The 15,632-nt window shown below is 41.7% G+C and overlaps 2 protein-coding genes across 2 annotated transcripts in view; one reads left to right on the forward strand and one right to left on the reverse strand.

Annotated features, from left to right (window-relative positions):
• WDR63 (WD repeat domain 63) overlaps window positions 1–2,152 on the reverse strand; it is a 29,927-nt gene extending 27,775 nt beyond the window's left edge. Inside the window, exons 1-2 of the mRNA XM_030455363.1 lie at window positions 1,408–2,152; window positions 333–485 (exon numbers count right to left, since the gene is read on the reverse strand). Of these exons, the coding sequence (XP_030311223.1) occupies window positions 333–485; window positions 1,408–2,152 (898 nt within the window). The remainder of the gene's footprint in view (window positions 1–332; window positions 486–1,407) is intronic.
• MCOLN3 (mucolipin 3) lies at window positions 1,629–15,632 on the forward strand. Its single transcript, XM_030455233.1, has 14 exons — window positions 1,629–1,746; window positions 3,590–3,819; window positions 5,511–5,678; window positions 6,261–6,414; window positions 6,966–7,050; window positions 7,128–7,224; window positions 7,802–7,901; window positions 9,949–10,061; window positions 10,142–10,291; window positions 12,290–12,391; window positions 12,503–12,625; window positions 13,186–13,392; window positions 13,755–13,884; window positions 15,533–15,632. Exons 2-14 carry the CDS (start codon window positions 3,592–3,594, stop codon window positions 15,550–15,552), a joined length of 1,677 nt encoding a protein of 558 aa, XP_030311093.1. The 5' UTR covers window positions 1,629–1,746; window positions 3,590–3,591; the 3' UTR covers window positions 15,553–15,632.

Below are 15,632 nucleotides of genomic sequence, written 5' to 3' on the forward strand. Positions count from 1 at the left end.
GGCGGGATTAGCGGGGTCCTGCAGCACCGGGGTCCTGCTGGAGGGGCCGTGAAGGCTCAGGGGGTTTGCAGACGCCCAGGCCCCCTCCCCAGCACCCTCCAGCCCCCCGCCACGGCGCCGTCGCCCCCACAGCCCAGCGGGGCGACGAAGGCGCTGAGCCCGCTGCCCCGTGACGCGGTGAAGGAGGCGGCTGAGGGGGTTTGGGGAGCACAGTGCAGGCCCCGGGCCCCGCTCCGCAGCTTTGGCCTCGGCTGCTGCCCGTGCTCGCCAGCCAGCCCCTCATTTTTCACCCCTTCCCACTAGTGACGCGTGGCCGCCTACCCTTCCCCTACCTGCGCGGTACGGCGGCCCCGGCCACGGCCCCTTCGCGTCCCCGGCGGTTGTCAGGGCAACGGGCGCGTCAGGAGTGACGCTGCCGACAGGCAACCGGCGCCCTGATCCCCAAACCCGCCCGCGGGAGGGCAGCGGCCGCTGGAGGTGCTTGGCTGGAGCGCCGGATGTTCAGGGTAAAAACTACATGTCCCAGCAGGCTGTGCGCGGAAGACTAGCTGCCGCCACGGATGAGTGGGGAGCAAAGCATGATGGGGCCTGTAGGCGGCCGCTGGTAGCCACAAGCCAGCCACGGCCTTCTGCCCCAGCATTTCCTAGCCGTTACCTGCTGAACGGTCCTGGGGACCTCTCCAGCTGGTAAGGAGGGTTAGACCATTCGATGAAATAATACGAAGATTTGTATTCCACATCTTTCATATTTTTGATGCATAAAAATAGCTCAGCTTGCTTTGCCGCAATGTAAAACATGAGCCCCGGAGCATCTCTCCCTCTGTATCCCTGGAGCAACCAATGCTGGTCCTTGCGGTGGCACCAAGGATCATACACTCTCCTCATGGTAGGTGGGAGGGATCCTTGCTGTCTACCATTTATCTCTGCAGCTAGGAAGACTTCTCTCAAAACTGCCGCTCTCCTTGGTTTTGCCTTGTTCTTACTTTACTTTCACATTTTTATAGCAATGTTCACATGGTAATTTGCAGCAGAATTAGGTAGCCGGTGAGTGGATGCAGTTACCATGACCCGGGCTTTGTCCTGGGCACTGCCTGCCGTCAGGCAGCAACACCAGAGCGATCATTCCGCAGTGCGGTGAAATTGGCCAAGACCCAGGACAGGAGAACAGTTCTTTGAAGTCCCTTTAATAACTTTAATAGCTTAATTGCATGCAAGTGGAATGATTTAAGCAAGTCAGTCACTCCACTTAATTTACTGTGCAGCTGGTTGTCCTTCACAACTACAGTTATGTGACCAGAAAGGGGTATTTTTTATTACAGATGGGACACAGTTAATTACAACCTAAGCGTTACCTTTTTTTTCCCCTGATGCAGAAGCCTAAGATAATAAATCGGGAGGTGGCATTACCATCCCATAGAAAGTACATCCAGCGTAGAGAGCCCTCAGCCCGGTGCGGCAGGAGGAAGATGAGAAGCAGAAGGTGACAGACGCCGCGGGTCCCCGTGTGCACAGCCCATCGCAGCCCCCGCGGAGCCCCCCGCCCTGCCCCCTGCGGAGCCGCGCCGCCGGGAGGGAAGGGGGGGGTGGCCGGGAGGGCCCGGGAGCGGCGCCGTGGCCACGGGCAGCAAGCTCCGGGCTCTGCACCCCCACGGCCACCCCCGCGGCGGCAGCAGCCCCCCCGCCTGGCCGCTTGCCGGAGCCGGGAGCGGCAGGATCTCGCCGGCAGAAGCCCGACCCTTCTGGCAGGTAAAAGGCTGCAGCCTTTCCCGTAAAAGCACGGAGCGGGGGCGGGCGGTGAGTCCCCGGCCTCCAGCTTGTAGATGTCCCGGTAAATCTGCACCCAGCCGGGCCGCGACGAGCCCGGTAGGGACAGGGTACTGCCCCGATCCGCCGGCTCCCGGGGAATGACCGGTGCCCTGCGGAGGGGAGGAAAGGTAGGGGAGGTGAGAGCTACATCGGTCCCCTGGGAGCCCTGAAAGGCTGTAAGCGAAGCGCTGTTCGTTAAGCGTTTGCGTTGTCTCGGAAGGGAGGATGCGGTGGAGCTGCGGGCAGGGGACCACCTGCTGTCACCCCATGTCCGCAGAGCACATGCACTCTCTTGGCAGTTTAATAAAATAATACTTGTACTGCGTGGTTTGTTTGTCTGGAACATCTTCTCAAGCCGATACCGTGAGGTCAGTTAGGTGGTGGTGTTTGGTGTTTTGGTTTGGTTTGGTTCTGTTATTCAGGCACATTCACTGGCAGGAATGTTTCAGTAGCAGAGTAGGGCTTAACCGGGAAATGATTGTTCAGCTGTAAGAAATATGAGTGGAAACTGGCATATTCTGTCCTGCAGGACAGTGGAGACCTGGTAAAACAGGAGATGATGATATTTTTTTAAAGTTATTTGTGGGTCTATTCGTAGGGTTAAACTGCTGGTTCAAAACTTTCCTTGCCCTCTTGTGACAGCTGGGAAAATTGAAAGTCTTGAATCGGATCTGAAAACAGATTGGTGTTCTGGTTTGTGCACTGGCTGCTTGAGGAGAAGGAATCTAGTCCATGTATTCTCCCAAATTAATCCTGATGAGAAACATATAACATATAGCATCTGTTGTTATATGAGAAACTTCCCTTATGCAAATTAAGAATAATTTGTCTAATACAACACTTCTTTAAATTTATTTCTAACCCAGTCTCTTCTTGATTATGAATCTTCTGTCTGAAATAAACATTCCTGGCTACCTCTTAAGTACTTTTTAGAGCATTAATAAAGTTTTTGGGAGTCAATTAAGTTAGTAGCAGACTAACATTTAAACACGTTGAATACTATAGAGAATAACATCTCAGGCTGTGTTTAAAAGATTCTCTTCCAGTCTTTCCCTTCTTGCTCATCTAAAATGTGAGCTGTTTTGGCTAATTACAGTGCTTGACTGCAGTTGACTTTTGCTCTTTTTATCTGGTTCATGATCATGATTGGGTCACATACCATCTTTTATGGCTGAAGAAATAGACGTAATCTTGCTAGATGACAAGTTAATGCACTCAGGTAATGTATCTGAATTGCAATTTAGCAGCCTGGGTTTCCATTTCTAAAAGTGAACGATGCTAACCCTAATGACTAGGAAAAATGCTGTCTGTCTTGAAAATTCCTTTTCTTTCAAAGACTGGACAGCAGGCTGACAGCAGGGGAAAATATTATCTACACAAGTATTTAAGTCTGCCAGAAGAGTGAATGTTAATGGGAGGCTTTTGGTATCCTTCTGGACATAGAGGGAAATGATTCAGGATATCTTGCATATATGATGATGTTGGCAAGTGAGAGAAGAAGAAGTTTTCAGCAATTATGACTCCATAAGTCCAAAGGGACAGAAATTCCACTATTAAATAAATGTCCTAAAGCCTACCTACAAATTTAAGATCTTGCCCAAACTTTTCTTTGGGTTCTGCAGAACACATGCAATATTATGGAGAAGGTTTTAAATCCAGTATAATGTGACTTTCACAGAAGATTAATATCTTTGGAGTTCAGGTTGTCAGTGTAGACTGATTTGATGTTACTGTCTTCTTGTTTGCCTGGTTTCCACCTCTCATGGACTTCTTTTCATTTCAGAAATGGAAAACCCTGAAGTGGCCGTGAGCAGCTGTAGTGCTCATGATGATGAAAATCTTGGCAGCTACAACAGACACCTGTCAGTGTCACAGGAGTGCCTTTTGGAAGACCAGCTTAGAAGGAAGTTAAAATTCTTCTTTATGAATCCATGTGAGAAATTCTGGGCCCGGGGCAGAAAACCTTGGAAACTTGGTATTCAGCTACTCAAAATAGCAATGGTTACTATTCAGGTGAGTAACTATGAAAGCAGGGACCCTTCTTAGCCCATGGGAATACAAATAAGGAGTGCAGGCAACAAATGCTTTTCCTGGTGTGATGCAGATACAGAGAGAGGCCATCTCAGATGGCCTAATTTTCTCTTAAAACTGTAGACTGAAAGATAGCTTTCCTAAGAATGAAGGGGAAAACTTTACTTTTTTTTTTTTTTTTTACCCCCCAAAGGTCGGCAGCCTTGTACATGTGTTTCCCCCAGTATCTTCTTCACTCCTCTGTTCAAGGAAAGGCATAGTCACTTTGTGTTTCAATATTAGTGATAAGTGGAATCAGTAGCATTTTTCATTAGGTTTGCTTATGCCCTGTGTAGAGTATGCAAACTCATGTACTGAAAAATCCAGAAATTTTGTCCCACTCTTCCCCTCACCCAGCCTTGCACGATAGATTTCATATAACACATTTAATTGCTGCCTAAAATGCAACTGTTTGCCCCAAAGTTCTGTGGTTTAGGAGAAAGATGGTCTTTCATAAAATCTTTGTAATGCCTCAGACAATGATCCTTCAGAGGTGCCCATGTGTGAATTACATTTATGGTGCTGTCAGAGGCAACACAAATGAGGATAAGAATGATTTCCACAGTTGCATGAGTGATGGGACAAAGTTCACAAATAATTCATTTTTGTACATCTGGCTTTTTATACGTTACTACTTATTTTGAACTGTATCATCATCCCCTGAAATTCATCTGTCCCATTTTGCAATTAAAATTAAATTTGATGGTGGAGTAACTGAAATAAGAAAGAAACTAATGCTGATTTAGCCTTTTCAGAGACAATCTGCCTTTAGACAAGTCAGTTTTAGCACTGTTGATTTGCTAGTGTATTTCTGTGTCCCTAGCATGCTGAGTTTGCCCACAGAGCATTTTAGTATCTGTAGCTGAGTTGTCCTTATCAAAACCTACAAATCCATTTGGTGTTGTGGCCATAAAACTTATCTGTAGACTACTGATTCAGACTTATCACTGATGTGTTTCTTCACAATACTCCAGAGGCTAGACTTGAAACAATAGTCACTTGAGAAAATTGTGAGCTCCCACAAAGAATACATCACATTCTTCTAGAAACTTTCCCAGCCTGGGCAGTAGCTGGCAGGGTTCTATGCTAACTTTTCATGAACAATTGCAATGTATTTTTTAACAGCTTCAGAGGTTATCCTGTTACAAGCACACTTTTGATCAGTTATTCTCAAAGTGCCTTTCACGCAAACCTTTGGGAGGGATGTTTGTTTTTCTTAGTTGTCCTCAATTTGCCTTTTGTGCTCTAAAGTAAGTGGAGTCTGGTTAAGTCCTGTCCTGCATTTTTGCTGAGATACACTGATATTCCTCAAGGCAAGTCATATTAATGTCAGGCTGAACTAACAAAGCGTGTGTAACAGTATATGGGTAGCTTGAATTTGAGATGGTATCCTTTTCTTTGGAAAAGTGTGAGTCCTTGGCTAAGATGCTGGTAAACATGTTAAAGGAACATTCTTGAAACCCATAGTTTCATAAAGTCGAGCTTTCTTTTGACCAGCTGTGAAATGGAGCAGCCTGCATGTAAGTGCTGTGTCTACCAGTGTGGTGAAAGTGGTTGTTTGCCAGGAAGGATTCACACGTTAATCCAGAAGCCAACTTTTTTCTTTGAACAGGAAATATAAACTTCTTTTTCAGCTGGTGGTTTTTGGATTGAGCAATCAAATGGTGGTTGCCTTCAAAGAAGAGAACACAGTTGCATTTAAACATCTCTTCTTGAAAGGATACATGGACAGAATGGATGATACCTATGCTGTGTACACCCAGACAGATGTCTATGACCAGATATTCTTTGCCATAAACCAGGTAAGGATTGTCACACCACTTTGTACAATGCATATGCTTTTTTCCTGGGTATCTTTTCTTCTTTCACCTTCTCTGATGTTCTCTGAAATTCAACTTCTCTGGCAGCTGCTTAAGACTAGAATGTTGACTCATTCAGATTTTCTGTTATTGCCAGAGCGTTGTACTTGTGGTGACATCCTTAAAGGTAATTAGTATATTCATTCTGCACTAAATTCAGGCTTTAGATTTGAGCCAGAATTGTTTGCAAATAACAGTTTTTTAGAAATTATTGTGAAGATCAATAAAGTTAGCAAAAAAGTATTTTGATCTAGATCCTGCACTTAACTGCTTTTGTCAAATACATTAAAGTATACGGGGACTCAGCTGTTGCGTGGTGTGGGTTTCTGAGTTCTTTAGGTGACCTTTTAAATAAAAAAGATGGGTTGTAGCACAGATCCAAACACTTCTGTGTTTCGGGGTTTTTTATTTGTTTGTGGAGTTTTTTGGTGTTGTTGGGTTTTTTTGTTTTGGTTTGTTTTTTTCCCAGCAACTAACAGTTTTGGTGCTATCTAAATTGGTTTGTCTGTTTGTTCTGAACTTTAGTACTTACAGCTGCCCAACATTTCTGTTGGAAACCACGCTTATGAGAAGAAGGGAGCAGAAGAGACAGCTTTGGCTTTGTGTCAGCAGTTCTACAAGCAAGGAATCATCTGTCCTGGAAATGACACCTTTGATATAGACCCAGAGATTGTGACTGGTAATGAAGCAAGTCTTTTGTATAAGTTATATGGAAGGAGGGACCCTTCATTTATGATGAATTATAGTCCTATCTGATCTATATTGAACTTAGCATCAGACTAAACTGGCTAGAAAACTGCTGTGTAATAAACCTCTAGCCTGCACCTCCAAGGAAACTTTGTCTTATGCCACAAAACAAGTGATAAGCCATTAGCACTGGTGACCATCAAATACAATTTTTTTCAGGTTAATTTCAGGAGTCTTCCCTAAGAATTAATGAGGAATAATTTGGCTGGGTAATAGAATCATAGAATGGCTTGTGTTGGAAGAGACCATAGAAATCATACACTCCAACCTCCCTGCCACGGGCAGAGATGCCTCTCAACTAGGCTGTGTTGCCAGGTCAGGAAGGGCAATGTATTTGTCATCTGACCTCCCAAATGAGTTAAGGGCACTATCTTGCCTGGTGTAGCCAACGCCTCTGTCCAGCCTAGAGAGTGGGAAAGGCAGATTACGGTTAAAGGGAACAATAACCCCTGAGATGTTGTTGTAAGCCCTTATCCATTGCAGACTGCTTGTACATTGAGCCGATGACGCCGTTCGACAACGCAACGGTGGGAAAGCACAATTTGAATTTCACTCTGGATTTCCACAGGTGAGGAGGAATCAGCACCTCCCATATTAGGTTATTATTTTTCCCATGTGAAAAGCTAATACAAAGCTCTCTTGCAGACTGGTGACAGTGCAGCTCACGTTCAAGCTGAAGGCAATCAACCTCCAGACTGTCCGTCACCACGAGCTCCCTGACTGTTACGATTTCACCCTGACGGTACGTGGGAGGCTGCCACGGGGCTTTCTGTTCAGAGCAAGAAGCTGTTCCTGCTGGTTTACCATGCACAGCCAGTGCAGATGTTTTCTGAAGAGTGCCACTGACTGCACCCCAGTGGTATTGGGATGACTTCATCCTGGCTTAGTGTACCTTGTACAGTTGAGATTGTGGGAGGTTAAGCTCTGAGTGCTTGTGATGTGATCTTGAAGGGCTTACTTGGCTTACAGCCTTTTGTTTTCTAATCCACCTGAAGGGTAGCAAAAACACAAACCTCTTCAGAGAGATGCTCTTAGGAAGGTTGTTTTCAGATCATAGAAGAGGGAGGCTCTAGTTGAAAAGCATTTCACCTAATATATAGTTGATCAAACAAAAACATGGGCAAAAACATGGTTTACCAGATTTACCTTTGACAGCATTCATTTGAATAGACTGGAATTACCATAAACTTAAACATATTTCATAACTTTATCCCTTAGGAAAGCTACTCTGAACCATTATGCAAGCTCAGCAATACAGTGCACTACATATTTCATGGTTTAACTTTAAAAAGACATGCTTTTTTTTTTTTTTAATACAGATAGTGTTTGATAATAAAGCACATAGTGGAAGAATTAAAATAAGTCTAGACAACGACATAGCAATCAGGGAATGTAAAGACTGGCATGTTTCTGGATCAAGTAAGTGACATAAATGTGTTCAAATTTTCATGCTAAACTTCTGTCACACTAGCACAACGTTTGTCAACATTTTTCTTTATGACAAGATTGACATATTGACAAAGCACGTATATTCTGTAGTGACTGTGCTCTAATTCTGATTTTCTTGGGAGCTGTTGTTCTGTAATCTCTGAACTGAAATCCTGGGACCCCAGTCATACCTTTACTTTCTTTAGCAGTTCTACAGCCTTGCACCATCAATACCATCAAACCAGAATTTCTCCACACCTCACTGTACATACTTCTAGCTTCAGCGACTGCTCTTATGCTGTGCATCACTTGAGATAGGACAGTCAACTGTTCTTCTAGCACCAGGCAACAGAAGGACACATGATAGTGGTGGAAAGTTGAAACTGATTCACTCTTATTTCAGGACTTAATACCAGGAAAGATAAGGAAGTGTTGTTGCTAAGGCTTGCTAGAGTGGAATGGCTAGAAGCACTCTATACTGCTGCTTAAATGCTGTTTGGCTTGTGTTTGTGTGTAACTGAGGTGCACAGTAGGGTTAAATAATCTGTCTTAAATAATTACAACAGCAGCTATTGAGTCTGGACAAAACATTGTTTTAAATATTTTTTGATTAGAGACAATGATGTCTTGAAAAGTCAGAAGCTTTCAAGGACTGGAAATAATAACTTCCAGTTATCCTTTTTATTTGTTTGTGGAGGTAAGCAATAGGATGAATCAAGTCCATTTTTCTACTTTGCCACTCACTTTCCCCTTTGCTGTGCCTATGTTAGGAAATGAAGGGTTGTTAGTGAAAAAAAAAAAAAATAGGTGGTTGTTTTTTTTAAAATATCCAGATTAGAATTAATTTTAGGGAATTTAGTGAAATGCATCATAGAGTACAAAACACACCACTTAGACAAAAATACATTCCACTAAAGGCTCTTTATCAACTAGTTTTGCTAGCTGCCATCTTACAAATGCACACCAGATGGCATGTGACCTCCAAGAGGTTGCTAGTGCAGCAGTACAGGAAGATCTTACACAGGCTGCTGCAATAATCCACATTTGATGTCTATGGAGATTGCCTCAAGAGCAACTTTCATTGCCTGGAGTACCTTGTATTGTTTTCTGAAAGCTAAGGAAAAATACTAAAGTAGTGATTGCAATGGGCCACAGACAAGTTGATGCTGTTCTGGCCTCCACTAAAAAAATGAACTTAAATTCAACATTACCTGTGCCAGGGACCTCGGGGGAAGCAAGGAGGTTTGCTTTCTCTGAGTTGTGCAGTGTGTGAAGTCATCTAGAACTTCAGGATCCCATTTTGGAGAATTACTGCATCTTTTTGTAAATTCAGCATTAATTTGTTTTCATTTTTTTTCTCAATCACTCTCTTAGCATTAAGAATCTAATCCTTATACTGTCTCATCTAGTTTCAGCTGTATGATAGGTATAAAAGCCAAGAAGAGGCCTAGTAATAATTTTCATGCAAAATTTGGTCTTTGTTGCCTAAGAATGTGAATTTTAGTAACATAAGAGAACTCACTTGTACTCAATAGCTAGCTGAGCAGCAGTTCAGATTATCTGTACTGCTCTAGGACAAAAATATATTTGATAGTCAAATGTTGGTCTGGAAGAGAAAATACATACCTTAAATTTCCTGGTTTGTGTTTTGGTTTGGTTTTTTGTTTGTTTGTTTTTGTTTGATTGTTTGTTTGTTTTTACAAATTCTGCCTCTCCAAATGCCATTCCAGTGTTTGTAAAATTGATGACTCCCACCTCTTACTCTGCAGGGCTTATGAAATGCTTATGTTCTGCTGTATGTTTTATGTGGTATCAACCTTCCTAAATTAACTGAAATGTCATCTGTAGTGCAGATTCCCTTGTGGCTCTCATGAAAATATGTCAGATAAACTTCTCTGGGAAAAATGCTGAGATTTTTCTTAATTTGGTTGTATAATCATATAGTTAACATCAAAACTTGATTCTTACTTCAATACTCAAGATGGTCAACAAGATGAAATATATTTGATTATAACCATATACATTTTTGTTCTTGCAGTACAGAAGAACACTCACTACATGATGATCTTTGATGCTTTTGTTATATTGACTTGTCTGGCCTCATTGATCCTTTGCACACGATCAGTTGTTAAAGGAATTCAACTCCAAAGGGTGGGTATGGCTCTTTCCTTGGAAAGTCTTCATGTCTTGTGTAAGTCTGATTAACTTTTTCCTTTCCTCCTTTCTCCTAGGAATTTGTAAGATTTTTCCTTTATTATTATAAGAAAGAAGTATCTTTCAGTGATCAGATGGAATTTGTTAATGGATGGTACATCCTGATTATGGTTAGTGATGTCTTAACTATTGTTGGATCAACTCTAAAGATGGAGATACAAGCCAAGGTAAGATTTTTGCCCTGTCCAGGTAAAAGCAAAACTGTTTCTGTCCCAGCTAGGTTTAAATCTATTGAGGCCCTTAGGCTGTCTGTACTTGATTCTGAATGGCATGACATTTTAAAATCTGCCTTCTTCTCTGGAGTTATAACTGAGGTGTGTTATTTCCAGCTGCAAGATTTAAAACCTCCAAATATCAATAGATATAGTTCTAATTATCTTTGCTCTTTTGCAACTTCAAGGAATGAAATTAACTTAATCTCTGTGTAAGACTGTTGTTAAGTTTAAGACTGTTGATTGCCTCTCTTCCTCTTTTAGGACCACTTACATTTGCTTATTTAATGTATTTAAATAAAAAAATTAGCATTTAACTTTCTGTTCTCCATTTAGCAAGTGTTTAGCTAGTGCAGGAACTCTCTCAGACATCAGTTTGCTACTTTCCCAGCTCCTGGTTTCCAGCATGTAGATACCAGTCAGACACAGCCAGGTTCTGGGCCTTCAATTTCTGAAAAAAAAAATTATATAGAAAAAAAAAAAAAAAAAAAAAAAAGTCTTTTAAAAACATATTCTGTGCAATGAGAATTAGGGAAGAAAAAGTATTACAATATGCTATCCTGAAGCACTCCACTATCCAGATAATGTTCTTCACCAAGTTTATAGCAGACTTTGAAGTGTGACATTGCGACACAAAAGACTTTGGACAGTAGTGATGAAAGGATGGGTCTGAAATCCATCTGGTGACAGCTTGACTATCATAAATTGCCCTATCAAATTGCCTGTACAAATTGCCCTATCTTACCTTAGAACCTATAAACTCAGTTCTTCGGAGCTGAAAGAAGCTATGAGGAAGTCAGCTAAGATAAGAGATAACTCCATCCTGCTTAGGAAGAAGCAGAAATGAGATCAAGATTGGTATGAGATCTTGCATTTGGGATTCCCATAGCTCATACATAAACACATCTATTTATATGTGTTCCCTTTCTAGGGAACTCTTCTAGAACTCTTCTCCTCAGGTACATTTCACTTCCTTTTACAAGCCTTGTGAACCATAACAACAAGATCTTGTTCCATTTTGCTGTGTGAGACTAAATGACTGAATAACAAGTTCACATTGAAGTAGCCTATATTTGCTTGTTGTCAAGCTGTAAATGAATTACACTAATATAAAAGATTAGTCAACTCTTAGAGGAATAAAATTAGAAAACAGTGGAAACTTCTCATTCAAGTAACTTATCATGATCCGTTTAAGTGTCAAGCTGTAGTTCAGGGAACAGCATAAATGCTGCCCTGGAAGAAAACAGACCAGTATGTATAGATGGAAAAAAAAAACCCAGTGATTAAGTGCCAATAAAATATAGATGAAGTTCCAGTTAGAATTAATTAGAAACTCATTAGTCTTCTCCATTATAGCTTTCTACCCCTCCACCTTAGTATTTATCTGAGCTCTGCTGACAGGCTGTGATATTTAAAAGAAACTGTTTTGTCTCATCACTGGAAGAATCTTTGCTCTGCAATTCTAAAGTCACATCCACACTGTTCATTGGGATACAGGGGGGGGATTCCCAGGATGCCCTGGAAATTCTGTTGATGCAGATTCCAGAAGTAGTTGATGCAGGTCTCAAAGCAGCATTAAACTGCTTGCAGTGCCTTTCTGTGGGTCCCGGTGAGACAGGTACAGAGGGGCTGTCCCTGCACCTGCAGTACAACTGCCCTCTTGGCCTGGCAAACAAAGCTTGTCTTGTCAGAATCTATTTCACAAACAGCAGTATGTGAAGGAAGATAAAATGAGTTACACTTGAAAGAGCCCTTGCTCTTTGGTGGGACTATGCTCTCTAAGGCTTATTGCCCCAAATTATCTTTAATGGCAGAGATTGCCAAGGAAAACAGTGTATCTTAACAGATCTTTGTTGTAATCAGGGTGCACTTGATTTATTTTCTTTCTTTTTTTTTTAATTGTTGTGTTTTTGGTTTTGTTTTGTTTGTTTGTTTTTGTTTTCTTATTTTTAGAGTCTGACAAGTTATGATGTCTGTAGCATACTCCTGGGAACATCCACTATGCTTGTGTGGCTCGGAGTCATTCGCTACCTAGGTTTCTTTCAGAAGTATAATGTAAGGATCTCCTGGGATCTTCATACTGTTGGTATTTATTCTGTTTATTGCTATAAGAGGACTGAAAGAAATGCCTGGATGAGTTCTAACTGTTTACATTGCTTTGTGCAGCTTCTCATCCTAACACTGCGAGCAGCACTACCCAATGTAATGCGGTTCTGCTGTTGTGCTGCTATGATCTACCTGGGCTACTGTTTCTGTGGATGGATTGTACTGGGACCATACCATGTGAAGGTAACACACTTAACATGAAAAAAAAGACAGCTTGAATAATAGAACAGCTTCCAAACGAGAGATTTGCTAATGTTGTCTTCTAAGTTTCCATGTCAAGGCTTCCCTTTAATATAAAAGAGTGCATCTTCAGCATGATGCTGCTCTATTTGAGGAATCTGTCTTCCATGACTCAATCAGACTTTCCTTGAGTTATGAAAGCTTTGAGTCAGAAGTGGAAGCTGCCATGACTCCCAATCACATGCTGGTATTTTGAGAAATAATTTTCATCTTGAAGAACACTGGTGTCAGCCTAAAGCTGTAGAGAATTTATCCTTTTTAAAACTGAAATCTGCTTATCTGACTTGAATGTATATATATACAGGATGTGTAAAGTAAAAGTAAAGTAAAAAACTTTGCTTATTTCTCAAATGTTTTACTGTTTGCACCTTGTCATACCCTGGGTGTACAAAGAGACCTGAGGCACGCTGTCATCAGCTGTGTATCCTCTTTGTGTTATGTAGAGTCTCTGGATTCCAATAAAGCAGTGATGGGTGTCCTTCTCTTCTTAACCCCCTCTCCAGTTTCGCTCTCTGAACATGGTTTCCGAATGCCTTTTTTCGTTGATCAATGGAGATGACATGTTTGCCACCTTTGCAAAAATGCAGCAGAAAAGTTACTTGGTTTGGTTATTCAGTAGGATCTACCTTTACTCCTTCATTAGTCTGTTCATCTATATGGTGCTGAGTCTCTTCATTGCACTCATTACTGATACCTATGAAACTGTCAAGGTAAGCATGGACTTTTGTTCTATGTTTGGAATAAAAATGCAGGATTCTCAAGACTCTCATCTCCCTCAATATTTTGACTTTCAGTGCATGCCAATTTAAAGAAAAACAATGGCTGCTTATGAGGGTGTAGTGTGATGAGGAGAGGGTTTTAGTCCCTCCCTACCTTGGTTTTCTTAAAAATTCATCTGGTTTTCTGCTCCAGTGTAAACTAAGTATCTAGTAAAAACCAGTAATTTCATATTTGGTTCTGTGAAGCTTCTAATTTCAGACTCAAGCAAAGTCTAAAAAGTGGTCTGGGGAGGAGTTGGATTATTATATGTTTCAGCCTTATGTTAAAGGTTTAACTGAATACCAATTTTTAGCACTACCAGCAAGATGGCTTTCCGGAGACAGAACTTCAGAGATTTATATCACAGTGCAAAGACTTACCAAACTCTGGCAGGTACAGGTTAGAGGAGGAGAGTTCTGCATCTCTCTTCTGTTGTTGTAATGGTATGTACCTATATTAATATTATACATTAAGGTATATGCAAAAGCAACGTGACACAAAATGTCTGTGGTATAGTGTTTATGAAGAATACTTAATTTTTGTGGGTGGAGGGGGAAAAAAACCCCAGAAATATACCTACCTATTTCCAATGCTCTAGAATGGAGTCCCTTAGTGATCCATCTACAGCCAGCAAACTCCTCAGGAGGGGTAAGGGAACTTCTAAATTAGGAGTCACTTTACATATGAAAAATAGTGCAAAAAGTTAGGTAATGTATACAGTAACTTGGGAACCCTGCGTGTGCAATGTATAAGCATTAACATTTCATGTTCCCATGGCAATAGGCAGAGCTTACAGAACTCATTCAGTGTCTTCGTACCCAATTTTTAATGGTACCTTGTGCAGCAAGGCCTGAAACTTAAGAGAGAAATTGGCTTGCTGAGGTTTTAAGACAGCATGCAGTTAAAAGTACTATGAGAGCACTTGAAAAAGCAATACCTAACTTTGACTAAGGATAGCTTAATGCTTCAGTTATTTGAAGGTTTGTTTCTACAGGAATACTAATTGCAGGATATGTGGTTTATATTTAACCAGCTGGCAGCAGCTCTGAGTCTTGCTTGGTGAAGGGACCCTTAGTGGGGAAGTCTTAAAATACTTGCAACTTGATTAAAAAGATCAAAGGGGTTTACAGCTCCTTAGTATCAGGCTTTTCTGGTGAGCTAGATTATTATATGCCAGATAGAATATATTTATGAGGGGGAGGGGATGGAGACATATTTCAAAGCAGAGAGACAACACAGCCTGCAGTGAGCCAGGGAACTGCTGCTCTGAGCGAGTGCCTTACCAGAGATGAAAGTGTGGGATGAAGCAGAGCAGGGCATCGTGCTCCTGTTTAAAGGGCACAGACATGTCAATGTTTCCTTTTCTGCACACACCTCTTGGTTTAGCCAGGCAAGAAACCCAGTGTGAGGTGGGACAGGGTGGGGATGCAGTCTTTTTCCCACCCACTGTGAGGCAGGGATCAGAACTCTGGATGAGCATTTGAAAAGGAAAACGTGGTTACTCTTCAGCAGCTTGTTCTTCAGGAGTATGGGGCAGCCAGCAGCACCCTGGGTTTGAAGGGGGTGCTATAGGCATTTAAGTGCCTTGTTTCAGAGCACTGTTTGCTAAACAGATTACCCACCTTTAATCATTTTATCCTGGTGCCAAATGACCTGATCCACATGCATGCTTCATACCACACATGTTAGTGTTACAAACTAGTTTTTTATCTGGAAGTTGTATTTCTTTCTCTATAAGCTAGACCAGGGGATGGCTTTGTAGTTGCCTGTAAATATGGGGAACTGTTCCATTAGCTCTGTACTGTGGCCTTCTGGTTTTACTTTGAAACAAATGATATGTGGGAAAAAATAAATATCTGGAGATGGATTTTGTGTTATAATTCTATGGCTTCTGCTTCTTAAGCATTCATAGGGTCCTACAGGACAGGGCTTCTTTTAATTCTTTTACATGTTTAAAATATTTTATGGTCATTCATAGCTATGTATTTCAAAAATTAGTAATAGTTCAGATGCGCTTTTAAGGCTCCATGTACAATGAAACTACTATTTTGATGCGTGCACCTGACAACATTTTCCTCTTCTCCTGTACAGGTTGTAGTGAACGTATTTAATGGATTTTGGAGGCATATCATGGAGGTTTTAAAGCAGCAGACATTGCAAGAACTGGACAAGTGGAGCTGGTGGAAAATGT

This window comes from Calypte anna, chromosome 8 (genome assembly GCF_003957555.1).
Source record: "Calypte anna isolate BGI_N300 chromosome 8, bCalAnn1_v1.p, whole genome shotgun sequence".
In the NCBI taxonomy this organism is placed as follows: Eukaryota; Metazoa; Chordata; class Aves; order Apodiformes; family Trochilidae; genus Calypte; species Calypte anna.